General features: G+C 32.6%; 1 protein-coding gene across 1 annotated transcript in view; it reads left to right on the top strand.

Annotated features, from left to right (window-relative positions):
* Positions 1 to 3,512: 3,512 nt before the first annotated feature.
* The window catches only part of Sytbeta (Synaptotagmin beta), a 142,462-nt gene continuing 127,575 nt past the window's right edge, over positions 3,513 to 18,399 (top strand). The window contains exon 1 of the mRNA XM_072520311.1: positions 3,513 to 3,701. Coding sequence (XP_072376412.1) covers positions 3,513 to 3,701 — 189 coding nt within the window. The remainder of the gene's footprint in view (positions 3,702 to 18,399) is intronic.

Genomic DNA, 18,399 nt, shown 5'->3' with positions numbered 1-18,399 from the left:
CTGCCTCGTAATGAGACAATCAATGCAGCGTCTTATTGTGAGATATTGAAAAATCTGCGTCGTGCAATCCAGAACCAAAGACGTGGCAAGTTGAGTAAGGGTATCGTTTTGCTGCATGACAATGCCCGTCCACATGTGGCAAATCAGACCAAAGATCTCATCAAATCATTTAAATGGGAAACTCTAGATCATTCTCCATACAGCCCTGATCTGGCGCCCAGCGACTACCATTTGTTCCAGCACTTGAAGAAAGACCTGGGCGGTCAGCGTCTTCAAGACGATAACGAAGTCAAAACATTTGTGATGCAGTGGTTAACAAGTCATTCGGCAGAATTTTATCAGGAGGGTATTCAAAAACTGGTGCCACGTTATGACAAGTGCCTCAATATTCACGGAAATTATGTAGAAAAGTAGATTAAGGTACAGGCTTTCATGTAAAAATAAAATTATTGCCATATCTTTGCACGTCTTTTTTTAATTCCAAAACGGTACTTACTTAAAAAACACGCCTCGTATTTGGTTTTTTTTCGTTTAACAGAAGTCCTAATTCACAGAACTATTAAAAATAGTATCGTTAATTCTAATATTTAATTGTCTGATTGCCTTTTCCAAGGCAATATTAAAGAGAAGATACGCCAGCGCGTCCCCCTGTCTGAGACCATTTGTATTGTGTCAAAGAACGTAGAGTTTTCTCCTACAATTCTAACGCATGAGCTTACGTTTTGCATTGTAAGTTGGGTCAACTTAACTAACTTAGGTGGGATCCCAAAAGTCTATCATTGCATTATATATAATACAGTTCTTTTCACACTGTCATAGGCTGCTTTGAAGTCGACGAAGAGATGGTGTGTATCTATGTTATATTCTAGTGACTTTTCTAGAATCTGCCTATGTGCTTAAATTTGATGTGTAGTTGATTTTCCAGCAGTAAATCCGCATTGATATTGACCAACAATATCCTTTGTAAAATGTTTTTGAAAGTCTTTGAAACAATACATTGCCAAAGATGCAGATGCCAACAGATTAATGCCTTTATAGTTCTTACACTCCAGTTGATCACCCTTTTTATGCAACGGACATATTATTCCCTTTAGCCACTCTTCTAGTACCAATTCTTTCTGCCTTATAAGTACTATTAGTTTGTGGATTGCTGCAAAAAGTTAATCATCACCTTTTTTAGACATTTCCGAACAGATTTCATCAATTTCTGGGGCTCTATTGTCTTTAAGTTTTGGAAATCATTTGACACTTCTTCTCTTGTTGGGTCTTCACTGTGTAGTTGACGTTTTAGATTTTGTTGATTGGCTATGTTGTAACCTCCTTTCTCAACCGCTTGGATTAATTCCCCCCAGAGATTATATGGAAGACATTAATTTTCACGTGTTTGAATTTTTTAATGGACTGTTCATTAGATGTTATAATTAAATCCAGCAATCTTTAATATTTATATAATACTCCGGTATTTTTTTATATCTATGTACGCAAGTTGATGGCTGATGGATCGCGACAATGGTATGTGGAGAATATGGTTCAATCACGAGATATACTAATATTATAAAGAACCCTCCATAGCAAAATTTTTAAGGGAAATTCTCAGTGGTTGGCTGTATACCATAGCTTAAAAAACTTACCATGAGGTAAAAACTTCTTTTTGTAAAATGCTATAAAATTTTATTATTAAAATTTTTAAGTATTATCCAAAATTATTTTTCAACTTTTTAGAACGTTTTTAATCCTATCAGATCATAATCAGTGAAAAACCTACAAATCAGTATAACCACTTAAAAATAAAAACAAAAGTGTAAAATTTTAACTGTTAAATTAAAACGTCGTTAATACTTACCTTTATAAAGTAGTTGGAACTAGCCTCATAATGAGGTCAGATGACCCTTAAATTACATAATTTGAGTAAAGATTACATTTTTTAAGGGAACGTACAATTTTCCAGTTCGAAAAAGAGAACCTTACGCCTTGAGAGGTAACAACCAACTGTTGACAAAAGGAAGTAAAATTGATTTGAAATGACAAGACCTTCAAGACAAGTGATGGGTATCTAGTTTTTTAAAAAATAATCTAATAGTATACGTACATTAAGGGTGGATAAATTTCTTTAAAAAATGTATCCAAGTGTTGCTACGCCACTGGTAGCAATTAACTTACACGTCTTAAATTCTACCTAGGGAAATTCTCCAGCAAATTCTCATTAAAGCCAAAATTTATTAACTTTCTCCAACCAATACCCAAAATTTCTCTGTCTAAAAGAATTCAAAAGGTGAGTTTTGTCCCCCGCAAATCCCTTACAATAATCAGGCATTGCAATAAGAATTTTTAGTATTTCAGTATATATTTGTATCCCAGCTAAGCTGGTCGCTTCTTGTTTAGAGTTTTAACTCTCGCATTTTAGTTATCGTTACATAGCTTATAGTTAAAACCTGAACGCTCATTATTAATCAAGTATATTCATGTGGAAGAAAACGTCCTTAGTTGAAGTGATAATTATTGGTAACATTTAAATCTGTATCAGTGCTAGTGTAGTGTGTCGCAAACTAGTGTATGGACAGTAATCGGCGGTTTCAATAAAAGAACTTGCGCTAAAACTTTGGCTAGATAATAACTTAGTTGTAGTAACATTCAATTATTAAATTACGTATTTTTTGAACTGCTTGTGTGCTTATTTCCCACGCCAGTGGGTGGTCCTTCGATTTGAAAGTAATTACATGACTTAGTACGCTCTAAATCGTAGGAAGATCGCCATCCTAATTTGTTGGGTAAATGCCTGTTTAACTCTATTAAGGGGTGTTAGTTAGAATTAAATTTATATTATTGTTTAGATGATATATAATTAAAAAAAAATTGTTATTAAAGAAAAAATATTATTTGTATAATGAATAATTAAAAAGGTTGATAAATAAAGAAAGATAAATATTTGCCTTTAAATAATGACGTCATTTAATAAACGGACTTAAAAAAATGAGGATTTGATAATAAATCAATAATGGTAGGTTGAATTTGGAGAATATACTGTTGATAATATAAAGGTTTCGAAGACATGACCGAATAACTAGAGATTCTAATTAAATTTAAAAAGTGTTGATGGTTGCCTATGTGTGAGTATCTGTAGAAGTCCCAATTCATATACGTATGGAGAATCTATAGTCTTAAATTATAAATAAAATCCTCAAAAAAATTATATTTTTTAATTTTAAGACCTATAGAAATCCATGTATCAATAAGATTTTTTCTTAAAACTTTTGAATGGCATCTTTTATACGACGCTTGATATGAATTTTTAAAAATAGTACATATTTTGATATTTTGATGTAAGGTATTTTTTATATTGTTTGGTCTTTTGTTTAATAAATGTTTTATTACAATTTTGTTTCAATAATCAAACAAACATTTATAATAAATTTAATGATTTAAAAATATTTCCATTCCAATAAGTGACAGAAAAACACTTATTACCTTTTGCTATAAATACCTAAATACTTATTAAAAGATCTTTTTAGATAATGGTGGGGACCGCAGTCTTTGGGGCGGCCCTCGGAACCGGGACAGCTTTACTAATAGCTATGACTATAGTGGTCTACAAGTACTATAGTCTTAAGAAGAAATCAAAAGAATGGCACTCCCTGGACAAAATGCCGCTACCACCGACACTAGAACGATTCAACAAACCTTTCTATCCACTGCTGAAAACGGTGAGTAAAAATATAAATCTTGACATAATATTTTAACTCCTTATTGTATGTTACGTTGTTCGTGAAAAAATTTGACATTTTTGGCATGTGCCAGATTTGGCTAAAACTGTACTTATCTAAAGAAAATGAAAAAATGAAATCAAATCATATTTAATATATAGTAAACTTGTGGTTATCCGAGTTAATTGGGACCGTAACAACCTCTCATACGGAAAAACTCAGTTAACACCAAGATTGGTGGTATAGGTAGAAAAACACGTAAATGACGATAACTGTAGTTATTTTAAAGACTAAAAACTAATGCAGTACTGTGGATAAAAACATTTACATTATTAATATCACTGTTTAAAAAAGTCTTTAATTCTTGCGTAAGCTTCATTCCTATTTTTAAACCTGGCGTCGACTTTTTAAAGCTGGCGTCTCTTTAAATCGACTGGCGTCGATTCTATTTGCTGCTTAATGTATGTGATAGCTGCTTGCTTCAAGGGCCTAACCCATCAGATTCAAAAATATTTTAAGTTATCTCATCTGTATCTTCTTCGTGGTTCATGTTTAGAATTAGATCGGCAATTGCGTCATCTTTGGAAGGAGTAGGCAGAAGAGGGCAAAAACATGTTATGACGAGAAATGTTCTACACAGCTGGAAAAAAGAGAAACAGTAAGGAAGACTTGGATACAACTGCAAACAGACCAAAATAAAAAGGAATATGACGACTGCCGAAAAGAAACAATAAGAATAATACGCACAAAGAAAAGAAACCATGAACAACAAAAATATGAAGCTATGGAGAGAGACCGGCCCAAACCATGCTCCAGAGAATTCTATAAAGCAATTTCCTCTGAGAAAAGAGTAAATAGAACCAATTCCATCCATACCCTGTGACAATCAAGGCCGTATAATAATCGACGGTAAAGAAGTAACTGAAGAATAGAAAGAGTATTTTAGGGACCTTCTAAATATCATACAGGAAGAACATCACAAAGAAGAGATCTATATGACAGCGGACATGTCCGTCAAAAATCCCTTCATTGAAGAAACCCACAAGGCCTTAAATAAGCTGAAAAATCACAAAGCTCCGGGTACGGACGATATACCAGCAGAACTTCTGAAATATGGGGGAGACGCACTACATCGCCAAATCCACCAGCTAATAACGCACATATGGTTAGAAGAAAGAATACTAGCACGATGGAAGGAAAACATAATAGTGCCCATCCACAAAAAAGGGGACAAAACAAAATGCGCGAATTATAGAGAAATTTCACTCCTAAACACGGCATATAAAACCCTCTCAAACATCATTCTTAGTAGACTAATCCCTTATGCTGAAAATGTCCTAGGCGAATATAAAGCCGGTTTTAGGGCAAACATATCAACGACAGATCAACTATTCACGCTGAGACAACTTCTAGAAAAGGGTTGGAAGTATAACAGACCCATACCCAATCTTTTCATAGACTTTCGACAGGCATATGATAGCGTATAAAGAAGCCAAGTATGGAATGCCATGGCGGAGTTTTTTAATGCCAAAGAAACTCATTCAGAAGACCAAAGTCTGTTTGGAGGGTTTAATATCTAAAGTACGTGTAAATAATAAACTGTCTGGCAGCTTTGAAATCAACACTGGACTCAAACAGGGTGATGAGTTATCTCCACTACTTTTTAACCTTGTATTAGAGAAAGCCATGAGGTCGGCCAAAATAAAAACAGAATTGCTATCGGTTCAAGGTTCCAAGGTATTACTCGCATATGCAGATGCGAAAATCAAAAAACCTTACAAGAAGTTCAAAGATCAAAATCTATAAATCCATCGTCAGACCTGTAACAACATACGGATGCAAAACGTGGACCATGATCAAAGCAAACTAAGAAAAGCTCAGACGCTTTGAACGAAAAATACTTAGAAAAATTTTCGGACCTCGCCATGACATCACCACAAACCAGTATAAGATCAGAACCAATATTGAATTAAAAGCACTCTACAATGACGCCGATATTGTCCAAGAAATTAAATCACAGCGACTAAGATAGGCAGGCCACGTGCATAGACTGCATAACGATAGACTGGTAGAACTGGTATGGGAAGAGATTCCCACAGGCAAAAGACCCCTCGGACGTCCCAGAATGCGATGGAGAGATAACATTCAAGCAGCTCTCCGGAAAATGAACATTCCATTTGACCCTAGGTTGATGGAAGACCGAGCAAATTGGAAAAAATTTGTACAGTCAGCCAAGACCCACCCAGGGTTCTAGCGCTACGTGATGATGAATTGCGTCATCTCTCACTTCCATTTCTTTATCTCCATTCATCCAATCAATGACGTCTTGATTTCTGATTGGCTAGATTGGCTATAGTATCAACTTCACAGTCATCAGTTTTTTTGAAGATCCATTGTTTTGCTTTCTATCTGAATCAGATGCAATCCAATAGCAAATATGTTAAACCGTGATCTTCTTTAATGCGTCAATTACAGTCAGCCCTTCACTTCATTGCTTCTCTCACGGCCTAGGTTGTAGACAAGCATTGAATGCCATTGTATTTTTGGATTCTCCTGTTGAAATAGGTCTTAATTTTAATAAAACAGAAGCATTGTTGCAGATCATGATTGTAACTCTCTTCTTCTTTATCTTTTAGAATAATTTTTTGTAATTTGGAATAAAATGTTCCAATTTCAGTTTTTCAGTTGAGTCAGCAGAAAGTTTTTCGCCACAAAGAACGGATTGTCAGATACCATTTTTTTTTTCTTACATGAGTCAATTCATCCCTTACTAGCATAAAAGTTTTCACCTTCAGCCATAAACTTTCTGTAAAATGCAATAGCTTTTGCTTGGAGTATTGGGCGACTTATCGGGCTGCCCAATCCTCTCATTTGTAAAAACTACAAGAACCTCAGAAGTTTATTCATGGTCTTCTTTCTTCATGGACTTCCGCGCCAATCCACTTCCACCACTCACACTTCGGTTAACCGACTGTTCGATTTATTTCATTCCGTTTACGCTTCCAATCTCCAACAGTTAAGTATCCAACACCTAACTTTGAAGCAACCTTCTTTATTGATTTACTCTTATCCAACTCACTCTGATTAACATAGGAACAATAATTGTAAAAAAAAACGCGATACAGAAATTTCTGGAAATAGAGCGATGACCAATTTCTGAAAGTTTCTGCTCGACCTAACAGCGCATAACAGTTCGCAATATTTTGACTCACCAGATAAGACTTTTGTCTCGGTTAACCAATGTGCTCTGATATCCTAGACCTGATATCTAAAATATGTACAATTGCTCTTCTACTTAACGATAAATGATGAAAAACTGTGTTAAAAAGAAGGTTTAAAGTACCTACATCCAATGCTAAGAGAAAGGAAGAAGGAATGTGAATACTGGACTTTATACAGAGAATTAATTGATGACGATGAAAAATATTATGGATATTTTAAAATGAATAGGATTCAGTTTAAATATGTTTTAAATTTAATTTCACCTTCAGTTAAAAAACAAAATACTACATTTAACGAAGCCATACATATCAAACCAAAAAGTATTTTTAAAAAGAAGAGGTATCACTTTCGTACAAAAGTCCTAATTGTTTATCACTTCCGTGATTAATTATCACAAATCAATAAAAACACATGCATAAATGACAAAATAGCCTCGAAAATTATTTTTTTAAATAACCGGTATCAAAATCAAATAAATCCCTAAATAAACAACGGGGGGAAAACGACGGACATCTAATTCACATTATCCTTACCAACCGGTTACGACTCGTTATGTAGCCGTCGGCATCAGTAAAATATTGATTTAAAACCATTTAAATTATATTTTTCGGAAACTAAACGCTATGTGCTGGAAACGCAACGTGCACGATAATATGCCACGACCTTTTAGTTTAAAAATTGTACAGTTATTTAAAAAATTCCCTAACATCTATTCAACAGATTTCAATAATTTTAATCGAAGTCCTGAATGCTCTTTTGAATGTAAAAAATTTACAAAACCAAGTATTAACAACTTTTCTTGGCTCTGCATAATTTTGAAAATTAACTTTTATACTAAAAATATTTTTTTGTGTAATTAAAAAGGTTGCATATTACATTTAAGTATATGAACAAAATTTTTGAAAAAACATTGAGTTTTGATTCTTTTTTTATGGTTTTTACTAATTTTGCACTAATAATAACTATTTATCAATTTGAAATTTATTCTATTTTATATGAAATTATTAAAAACAAACAAACATTCAAATGTTTCTAAAATGCACAGCTGCCGAGATATAGCAACGAACATGAGAAAAACCTTAACGGATGTTTTTTCGCAAATTAGAACAGAAAAAATTTAGCCCGCCGTCTGATATATACAGGGTAAGTCATAACTATTGGGACATAGACTAAAGACAGGTTATTTGGGCCAAAATATGGCTATTAGGCCAAATATGCCTTAATAAAATGTTGCTGAGAAAAAAGTTAATTTTTGTTTTTCGTTTTTTGCTAATAGTTTCCCTGTATATTTATAAATTGCTATCAAAATTGGCACAGAGGCATAATCTTAGACAAGAAATAGTATTTTATTTACAATTTTATGTTTTGTCATAGAGGGCGCCACGTGGATCATTCCTAATGATCAAATTGATTCTAAACTTTTTCTGATGAAACTTTTTAGTAATTTTTATTAGAAAATATGACGTAAACATCATTTTTACGTAAAATTGGTACTCTTATTTAAACATGATAATTTCAACCGTTTTCGATAAAAACGCAGTCGAACTGCTTAAAGTCTTAAAAAAGGATTTCAAATATTATTTCATTTATGAAAAGTATGCTTTGGACTGTCAGATAATTGTTGTTGGTAAATGTCATTTGTTCAGAGTAAATTATTTTTGATGTGACAGTGTAGTGTAATGTTGCATTTTTTAAAAGTAATCATTACTTTTTTTGATTAAAATGCCTCGTCACAATCATTTTACTAATGAAGAAATGCGATTTAAATAACTATTGGGACATAGACTAAGAGCAGGTCTGCCTTATATAAATATGCCTTAATAAAATGTTGCTGAGAAAAAAGATACAGGGTGTTAAAGTTAATTTTTTTTCGTTTTTTTGCTAATAGTTTTCCTTTATATTTATAAATTGCTATCAAAATTGGCACAGTGGCATAATCTTAGACAAGAAATAGTATTTTATTTACAATTCCACTATCAATTACCAAACTAATAAACAAAGTTGCAACTAACGTAAGGTTTCCGTTTTGACGATAAATCAAAACTAAACACACTTTAACTTAAAATACTTCACCAAAACTCAAACTAAATGCCTTTTCTAATTTTTTTTATAAAGGATTTTCGGACGTTAAAAAAATATTATTCTGTCCCCTTATAAGATTAGCTGCATTTTGAATGTATCTCCAAAGTTCGTCTCATGTATTAATTTCATTAGCATAAACTAAGGACTTCATATGTCCCCCAAAAATAAAAATCTAGCGGGTTGTACTCAGGACTTCTTGGTGGCCATTGAAAATCACTGCCTCTGCCAATCCATCGTTGAGAAAATACGTCATTAAAATGATTTCTAACAGCTAATGAAAAATGAGGTGGCGCTCCATCCTGCATAAACCACATTTTTCTTCTTACATCCAATGACAGATCATCTAAAATATCCCTAAGAGTATTTTCCAAAAAGAATAAATAAGAATCTCCATTTAAATTCGAAGGAAGAACATAAGGCCCTAGTAGTTGGTCGCCTATAATTCCACACCAAATATTCAATTTAAACTTATACTAGAAATGTCTAGCTTTAATAGCGTGCGGGTTTTCTTCTTCCCAATAATGACTATTTCGCCAATTAAAAACCCCTCGTCTGGTAAAAGTTGCTTCGTCGGTGAACATAATATTCTTAATAAAGTTTCTGTCATTGCGATGTTTATTCAGAATACGTTGGCAAAACTGTAACCGTCGTGGAAGATCTGTTGGAAGTAAATTTTGAACAGGAGTGAAGTGATAAGGATGAAGGTTCTCTTTTTTTAGAATTCTAATAATAGACAACTGACTTACTCTTGTTGCTGCTGATAGATGTCGTAAACTTATTTTAGGATTTTCATCTACTCGAACCAAAAGTTCATCTTCTTGATTAGTGTGAAATGACCCAGTTTCACCTAAACTACGATATAATCTTGCAAAAGTTTTGTGATTTAGTTGCCTTCTGTTTGCGTATAACATTCCATACCTTCTGGCTGTAATCTGGCATTTCAATCAAAAAAAGTAATGATTACTTTTAAAAAATGCAACATTACACTACACTGTCACATCAAAAATAATTTACTCTGAACAAATGACATTTACCAACAACAATTATCTGACAGTCCAAAGCATACTTTTCATAAATGAAATAATATTTGAAATCCTTTTTTAAAACTCTAAGCAGTTCGACTGCGTTTTTTCGAAAACGGTTGAAATTATCATGTTTAAACAAGAGTACCAATTTTACGTAAAAATGATGTTTACGTCATATTTTCTAATAAAAATTACTAAAAAGTTTCATCAGAAAAAGTTTAGACTCAATTTGATCATTAGGAATGATCCACGTGGCGCCCTCTATGACAAAACGTAAAATTGTAAATAAAATACTATTTCTTGTCTAAGATTATGCCTCTGTGCCAATTTTGATAGCAATTTATAAATATACAGGGAAACTATTACCAAAAAACGAAAAACATAAATTAACCTTAACACCCTGTATCTTTTTTCTCAGCAACAGTTTAATAAGGGATATTTGGCCCAATAGCCATATTTTGGTCCAAATAACCTGTCCTTAGTCTATGTCCCAATAGTTATGACTCACCCTATATAATTATATGTATTTTTTCAATAAATAGACTTGTAATTCATCTTTTGTCGGCAAAAGTCTTACCAGTACATGGGTGCCTACAACGTCATTATAGGGTGTAAAAACTTCAGCTGTAACTATTTACCTGCAACATTGACAAAAAAAAATTAAAAAAAGAATAAAGTGAACTACAAGACTATCTTAGAGATATCACGGAATCGGAACTCAAGGCGATTCTAAATTAAAAAAAAATATTATTGAGAACTACAAAAGTTACTTAAGTACCTTTCCAATCACATAAGGGTTACTGGTACTTTTAATTAATCTTTATAATTTATTCCAAGAAACGATTACGCACTGTTTCATTGTTCTCCTTGTCAACTTAGGGTTATTGGTATTAAAGAAGGAAATGAAAACTGTAATTCAAAACAGAATTAATGTACATTATCATCCATAAAAGTTGTAATAAATGAATATTTTAGCACAATAATTTGAATAAATTCTGATGATACCGTTTTGTTCTCCATCCATACGTTTTATTCCAAAATTTCATCAAATCGTTACACAATCTGTAAGGACTTTCAAAATAACTACGGCTGCTATCCGGTAGATGGCGCCAGCACCGTCAGAACAAAATTTCTGTAAAACGATCTGCCTAATTCCCGCTGATATCTTAAAATCAATATTTTCGCTGTCAGTATCAATTTTTCAATCTGTTCAAATACGTTTATCGTTATACGTAGTTATAGGTTGTTTATACAGGACACGATCGATAGCTTCAAGCTATAGCTTTTTGTACAAATACAATAGTAGGCAAGCTTGTCTGAAAGCTTTAAGAGACATTTCCCTCATAAGAAATTAATTCATTTACAGGCTAAAAAACTAAATAAAAATAACCTGGGATTTATTAGAGAGATAAAAGTTGCTTTTGTGTATTAAAATAGTCTTACTATTTATTTTTTATAAAGGGATACCTAGTAAAAGATTGTAAAAAACACAAGCTTCTCTATTACATATATATATATATACCTATATATATATATATATACAATGAGTAAGTCCCAAAAGAACTAAATCTTTTGGTCACGAGGATATCGGTCAAAGGAGAAATAATATAAGGAAATCACAGTTCCATTCCTATATTTGACGACGTTTCGCTTATTGTATTTTAAAGCTTCATCAGTTCAATCTAAAAGAATACAATGGTAGTAGGCAAGAATATAAAACATGGAAAAAGAACTTACGAGTGGTGAGTGAAGAATGATAAGGTGTAAAATAAACACACCATTTTCTTGGTAACCGTGGTCAAAATATTAAAATGGTGGTGTTAAAATGGTAGCTAAATGTTCATATATAGTAGCATTCATGTATAACAACGAGAAAAAATTTTACTTTAAAAGTGAAAGAAATGAATAAAAACTAATACGAAGCACTATAAAAACCCGTCACATTGCACGTAAAAAAACTTTTAACAGTAAGGTGTAAAGATAAAAACAAAAAATTGACAAAATACACCGGCACAGAGCTGTTTGTTATAACAAAGTTAACATTTAAAAAAGATTTTATACTTTCCTTTAGGGCGCATCTCAAAATTAAAGAGTTCTAACCGGAAAACGAATGTCAAGTTACCGGCATTTACGTTGAAGTAGTTGTATGTGTTTCATGGTTGTGTGTTGAGACAACTTATTGGAGTGTGAGACGAGTAGGCGCAATACACAAGAGCGCAAACGAACAACGCAGAGGACGCTGAAGGAAATAAAATTTTTGAGTGGAAATGTCTACAAAACCAATATGTAGTGAAGAAAGGTTGAAGTCTGAAATTTATTCGGCGATTTAGTCAAGGAAGGAGAATATAGATTGTAAAATAACTAGAGGTTTAAATATAAATTAGGAATGAATCAGTATAAATGTATAAAGGTTGGATATAAGGAAGTACTAAGATGGAATAAAAAGAAGGTTGATAGGTAGCTGGGATGTGATGATAAATGATCAAAGGAAACGGAGATGAAACAGTCTAGACAAACGAACGTCGAAAAAATTGTTTCATTTGATTTTGGGAAGAAGAGAACGAACAGGTCAAAATTCTTTGTACAGAAAGCAACCATTTCAAGAGAAGCTTCCTAGAAATGTGCAACATTTTCCTCAATCCTTCCACCATTAATAAACGTACTGACATCGACAACCTCAGTTTAATATACCATTCTCTTCTTTCCAACATCAAATAAAAAAAATTTTTCGACGTTCGTTTGCCTCTAGACTGTTTCATCTCCGTTTCCTTTGATCATTTATCATCACATCCCAGCTACCTATCAAGTGCTATCTATCGTAGTTCTATATCCAAGATACGAAAGATATGTGAAAAAGGTACTTAAAATGCAAGTTACAGAAGAAATACCATTTTAAAATCAACTTCTTTTAAAACACGTTTCTCTAATATTCTCTCGTACACTTTGCATAGGATACCCAGGAGTGTTAAACCTCTATAGTTACTACATTCCTGCCCATCCCATTTTTTGCTAGATAGGTAGAATAACCCCCACTTACCAATTTTTTTTATTTTGCTCTCACTCCATGCCTTAGTACAAACTTTTGCTAGCAATTTAATGCCCTAGTCGCCAATATTTTGTATCATTTCGCTGTAATTTTATCAAATCCAGCAGCCATACCTTTCTTAAATTTTTGTATAATTTCTTTTATTTAACTTATTAAGTTAATTTGCCTGAATTTTGGTCTTCTTCTCTACCACTTCTGATACTTCTTGGTTGCTGTCTACATCATTTTGGGTGTTCAGTAGGTTCTGGAAGTATTGTTTCCATCATCTAAGATGTGATAATTGTCATGCAATAGGTGTCCTTAGTTGTTTCTTATCTGCTTTGGTATTTGTGGAGACTTTTTGGTTCTTAGATTCTTCAGAGTTTTAAAAAATACCTTTTGGTTAGTGTGGTCATCTTTTTCCATCTTGTTTACACATTCTTTCGACATTTTCTGTTTCACTGCTAGTACCCTTTCTTTGACTTTGGTTCTCTGCTGTTTGTATTTTTGGTAGTTGCCTGTGGTTTCCCTTCTTAGATAGTTATTCCAAGATTCTTCTTCTTGGTCTTTACTTCTGCTTTTTTTTGATTGTTCTACCAGTTTGTACACTTCTTACTGTTGTTACTTATTATTCCCTAAACTTGTTTACCACTGTTTAGGAGCGCCTTTTTTAGTTCCTGCCAAGCGTGGTCTAAGTCACAGTCCTATTCAGTTTGCTCTGTTAAGTAGTTATACCCATCTTAGTGTTGCAAAAATGTATTCATTATTATTAATTTTTTTTTCTCTGCATAGATCGATAATACTTTTCCCATTGTCTTTTTTTATTGCTTCTTCATATGGTCCCAATACATTTGGAGTTTGGGATAGGGATAATATTGACCAATTTATCTTCAGCAGTTACCAGTCTTATCTTTAGAATCCATCCGGACATGGATTCCCACTCTTTAATATTTTTTATTAGGTTATTTGGCAACCTATACCTTCTTGTGGCCTATCACTGCTTTGTGACACTCGACTGGTGATAAGGAAGTGTCCATTTTTCAAAAATTTGTACTTTTTCCTTTTTTTGTTTCTGTTATACCTACTAAGTCTATTTGAGTTTTCTCAAATTCTTCAGCAAGTTCAACTTCTTTGCCGTTAAGACTTCTAACATTCAATGTTGCTAATGTCAATCCTTTAAGATTGGGAACTAATCTGTTATTGTGGGCTATGTTATTAGACTCTTTCTTCTTGGATATGGGTTTGAAATATTTGCCCATTATTTTCTCGCTCGTTGCTGGCTACATTTTTAGCGGTTTTTATTCCCTTGTCACTCTTTGCCCACAGTCTTGCTAATTATTTATATATCTTTCTATGTCTTTGCTGCTTCTTTCATAATTGCTCGTGTCCATTGTTATTGCCTGATTCGTAATAGTATATTTGGAACAATGGTTTACTAGTTTTTTGTCTCCATTAAGACTATTTTGTTCTCTTTATTGTCTCATTTCCATCCGACCTTATTAATCCATATTTTATTTAAAGCAATTCGTACATCATTATTACCTATTATCTGTCATTATTTCGTTCACTCTAAGATCTTCTTTATTCTTCATCTTTGTCTCAAATAGTACTTTAAACGGCGTAGATTCAATGCTTCTTTGGTAAGTTAAAGTAAAGAACTGTTGCACATTTTGGTTATTACTGGGATTAATGTTCTATTGATACGTTTTACTTGTCCATTGTTCCTTGGCACACCTGTCGTAATTTTAATGTGGTTTATTTCTTCATTCTGATAATACAGTCAGTGTATTGTCAATGCTGTAGAAAAAATAGAACAGATAGTACATATATAGTGAAACTGGGCTACACACGTGGTTAGACACGTGGTAAGAATAAACGATCGACAGACTAAACAGATAATGACGTGACGTCCTAGATTTAACGCATATAGGAGAAAACCTTCGGTACGACGAATATGTGCTATAAAATGGGTTACGGCATACTAAATGTGTTGATGACTTCTAAGTTATTCCTATCTTCGGGCATTCGATCTTTTAAAAACAAAAATTAGTGCGTAATTTAGTTATTCTACATGCATAACTGGAATAAACGAACACTACGTTAAAAATTTCGTGTTTAACTCTATTTGATTTCTCTATATTTGCCCTACAGGGTTTTCTATAAAATGCTTTATTTATATTTTCGTATCGTTTTGGTAGGACTATCAAAAGCTTACTGACTTACGAACTTCGCAATTATGTTTTACGACTCTAATTTTTCATTCAAATGCCTCTGGTATTCTTCTTTTTTTTTGTTGGATGTAGCTGAAATAGTTTCGGGTAGATATAGTGCTTTAGAGCAGCCATGTTAGTGCAGTTTGTTTTCTGTGTAACAAACCACATGGTTCGGGAAGTCCCACCACAAAAGGGACAAGGAAAATTTCAATTAAAGCCACAAAACTAAAACAAAAGATCTTATGTTAGCAACACCATAAATTTTAAAATATTGCCTTGCTATTAGGTTTTACAGAATTACAAGTTTTTAAAAAGAAAATGCTAAGTATTTATGGTAAGGGATAAATGAATGTGCATACACCTACATATAAGTAAGTTGAAAAGAAACGTGGTTTAGAGAGTGAGGTTATGTCAAGTCAAGAGTCGTCAACTGAAAAATATTTTGCTTCTCGTTAAGCTCATAGACATTTATATGTCTATTGTTAAGCTAACTACAGGGTTTGAATACGGGAAATATATTAAAAATAAATAAGAATATAATCGAAATAAGTGAAAATTAAAATTAAAGAAAAATTATCATACAGAATATTTAGTAAATATAAAGTGAGTGCTAACTAATTCTAAAAGAAAAATAGTAAAACAAAACAGGAAATTAAAAACTTATAAAATCAAACGAAATTGGAATAAATAATTGTTTAAAAAAAATATCAAACATTACTCCAATTAACTCTCTCTTTAATTCTGGTTTTTTGTTATTAAAATAATTTACATTAAATATGACATCTTAGAAAAAGTATCTTTCTTAAAAAATAGAGAGTATTTGTGATCGTGGAAAAATCAATAAAGTTGTCTAAAGTGGAAAAAATAGCATTGTTTTGGATTGTGGTTTAAACAAAAGCCCTGGATGATAGCTAAGAGTAAACTTTTGTTGTAATTACTATGTAAATGGGAATAAGCCACAATTAAAGGTTAAAGTACGTTTATTGACGTTTTAATTTCAATAAACGTACGTTAACCTTTAATTGTGGCTTATTCCCATTTAAATAGTAATTACTTTAAAATGCCACAAGAAAATAGCTTCTAAACTTTTGATAATTTTAATACCTTTATTATTTTTCTTCTTCTAGTGCCGTCTCCATTAATGAAGGTTGGCTATAACGATTGAAAATTGGTCTCTATTTTCTGCTTTTCTTAAAAGCATCTGTGTGTTTAACCTTGTCCAGTCGCGAATGTTTTTCAGCCATGATATTTGTCGTCTACCAGGACCACTTTTTCCATAGATTTTACCCTTTATGATCAGCTGCAACAATTCGTACTTATCATTTCTAAGTATGTGCCCCAAATATGCTGTCTTTTTCCTTTTAATATTGGACAAAAATTCTCCGTCTCTTCCATCTTCCATCTTCCAGATCTTCCGTAATCCAGACTTCTAAGTATTTCATTTTGTCCACTTGCTCAATATCTTCATTTTTTATTTGGATCCTTGTAATGACTTTGCCCCTCTTACTGATAACCATGGTTTTTGTTTTCTTTATGTTTATTGTTAAACCAAACTATTCCTCAGTATCACAAATTGTGTTTAGTAATGTCTGCAGGTCGGTCTCACTTCCAGCGATAATGACTGTACCGTCAGCATAACGGATGTTATTTAAATTTTCACCATTTTTCTTTATCCCTTCTGTACAGTTTTCAAGTGCTTGCGTAAATAACTCTTCGAAATATATTAAATAGTATTGATAAAAGTACATAGCCCTGTCTCACTCCTCTACTTATCTGTTGCGCATCCGTATTATTTACATTTAATGTTACCACAGCCTGTTGGTTTCAATAGAGATTTCTCACTATGTTAGTATAATTTGTGTCGAGTACTTTTCTCTTCAGACATTTCATGAAAATGTTATGTTTAACTTTGTCGAAAGCTTTCTCATAGTCTATAAATGCAACGCACAGATCCTTTTGTTGATCTCGATATTTTTGGGCAAGAGTTGTGAAAATATACAGAGCTTCCACTGTTCCGAAGCCATTCCACTTCACTCTCTGAATATTTTTGCATGTATAATCTTTAAAAATGTTTTTATTAAGTGTGACATTAAGCTGATTAATCTAAAGTCATTAAAGTGTTTGGGGATTTTCGTTTTTGGTAGCGAAACAAAGGTCGATAGCAGCCATTCTGTAGGTATCTCATTAGATTTGTATATGTTGTTAAAGAGTATATTTATTGCACTTAAATTGTCTTCGTCTATAAGTTTAATCAGCTCGATATGAACTTCATCTGGCCCAGGACCTCTGCCATATTTTGAGTTGTTTATAGCATGTTGGACTTCGTATTTTAATATTATTGGAGCTTCCTCGTTATCAATTTGTGTTGGTTCCGTTCTTGTGTCCATGAAAAGATCTTCAATATATTTAGTCCATACTTGTTTGATTTCAATTGGGTTATTAATCGGTTTATTGTTTTTGTCAATTAATCGGTTAGGTGCATTTGATCGTGATTTTCCAGATAATTCTTTCACTTTTTTATGTAAATTATAATGATCATGCTTTTTCTGCAATTCTTCCACTTCGATGCATGTTTCCATTATCCACTTGTCCTTAGACTCTTTTATTTTGTTCCTTATTAATTTATGTTTTTCTCTGTACTTATTTGAGTTTTTGTTTCTATACTTTCTTCTTTGTTGCATGATTTCCAGTATTTCTTGAGTCATCCAAGGTTTTCGGCTTTCTGTTTTTGTTTTGTATAGTTTTCCTCTATTATACAATATTAGAAAATTTTTCAAAAGGAAAAAAATATCTTTTCAGTAAATTTCGGGGAAGGCAGCAATTGTAAATCTTTCTACAGTTGACAATCTAAATATCGAAAAGCTAAAATATACTGTACAGAAATTCCCAAAAATAATATAATGACATTATTCATGGGCGTAACCAGGTTTAAGGAATTGGGTGGAAATTTAGGTTAAAAAAACGACTAAAATTTCATAAAATAACCTTTATATTTGTGAGAAAAATATAAAAGGTGTAAAAAATAGATAGAGAAAAAACTCCTAAAAGGAATAGGAAGAGTCCTTTTTCGAGTAGGGTGACAGTATAGGCTAAATAAAAAAATGTACTGTTACATAGCGGTACACATTACA

Source organism: Diabrotica undecimpunctata, chromosome 1 (assembly GCF_040954645.1).
Source record: "Diabrotica undecimpunctata isolate CICGRU chromosome 1, icDiaUnde3, whole genome shotgun sequence".
In the NCBI taxonomy this organism is placed as follows: domain Eukaryota; kingdom Metazoa; phylum Arthropoda; class Insecta; order Coleoptera; family Chrysomelidae; genus Diabrotica; species Diabrotica undecimpunctata.
The sequence above is the reverse complement of the archived record's forward strand: the minus strand, read 5'-3'. Positions and strand labels throughout refer to the sequence as shown.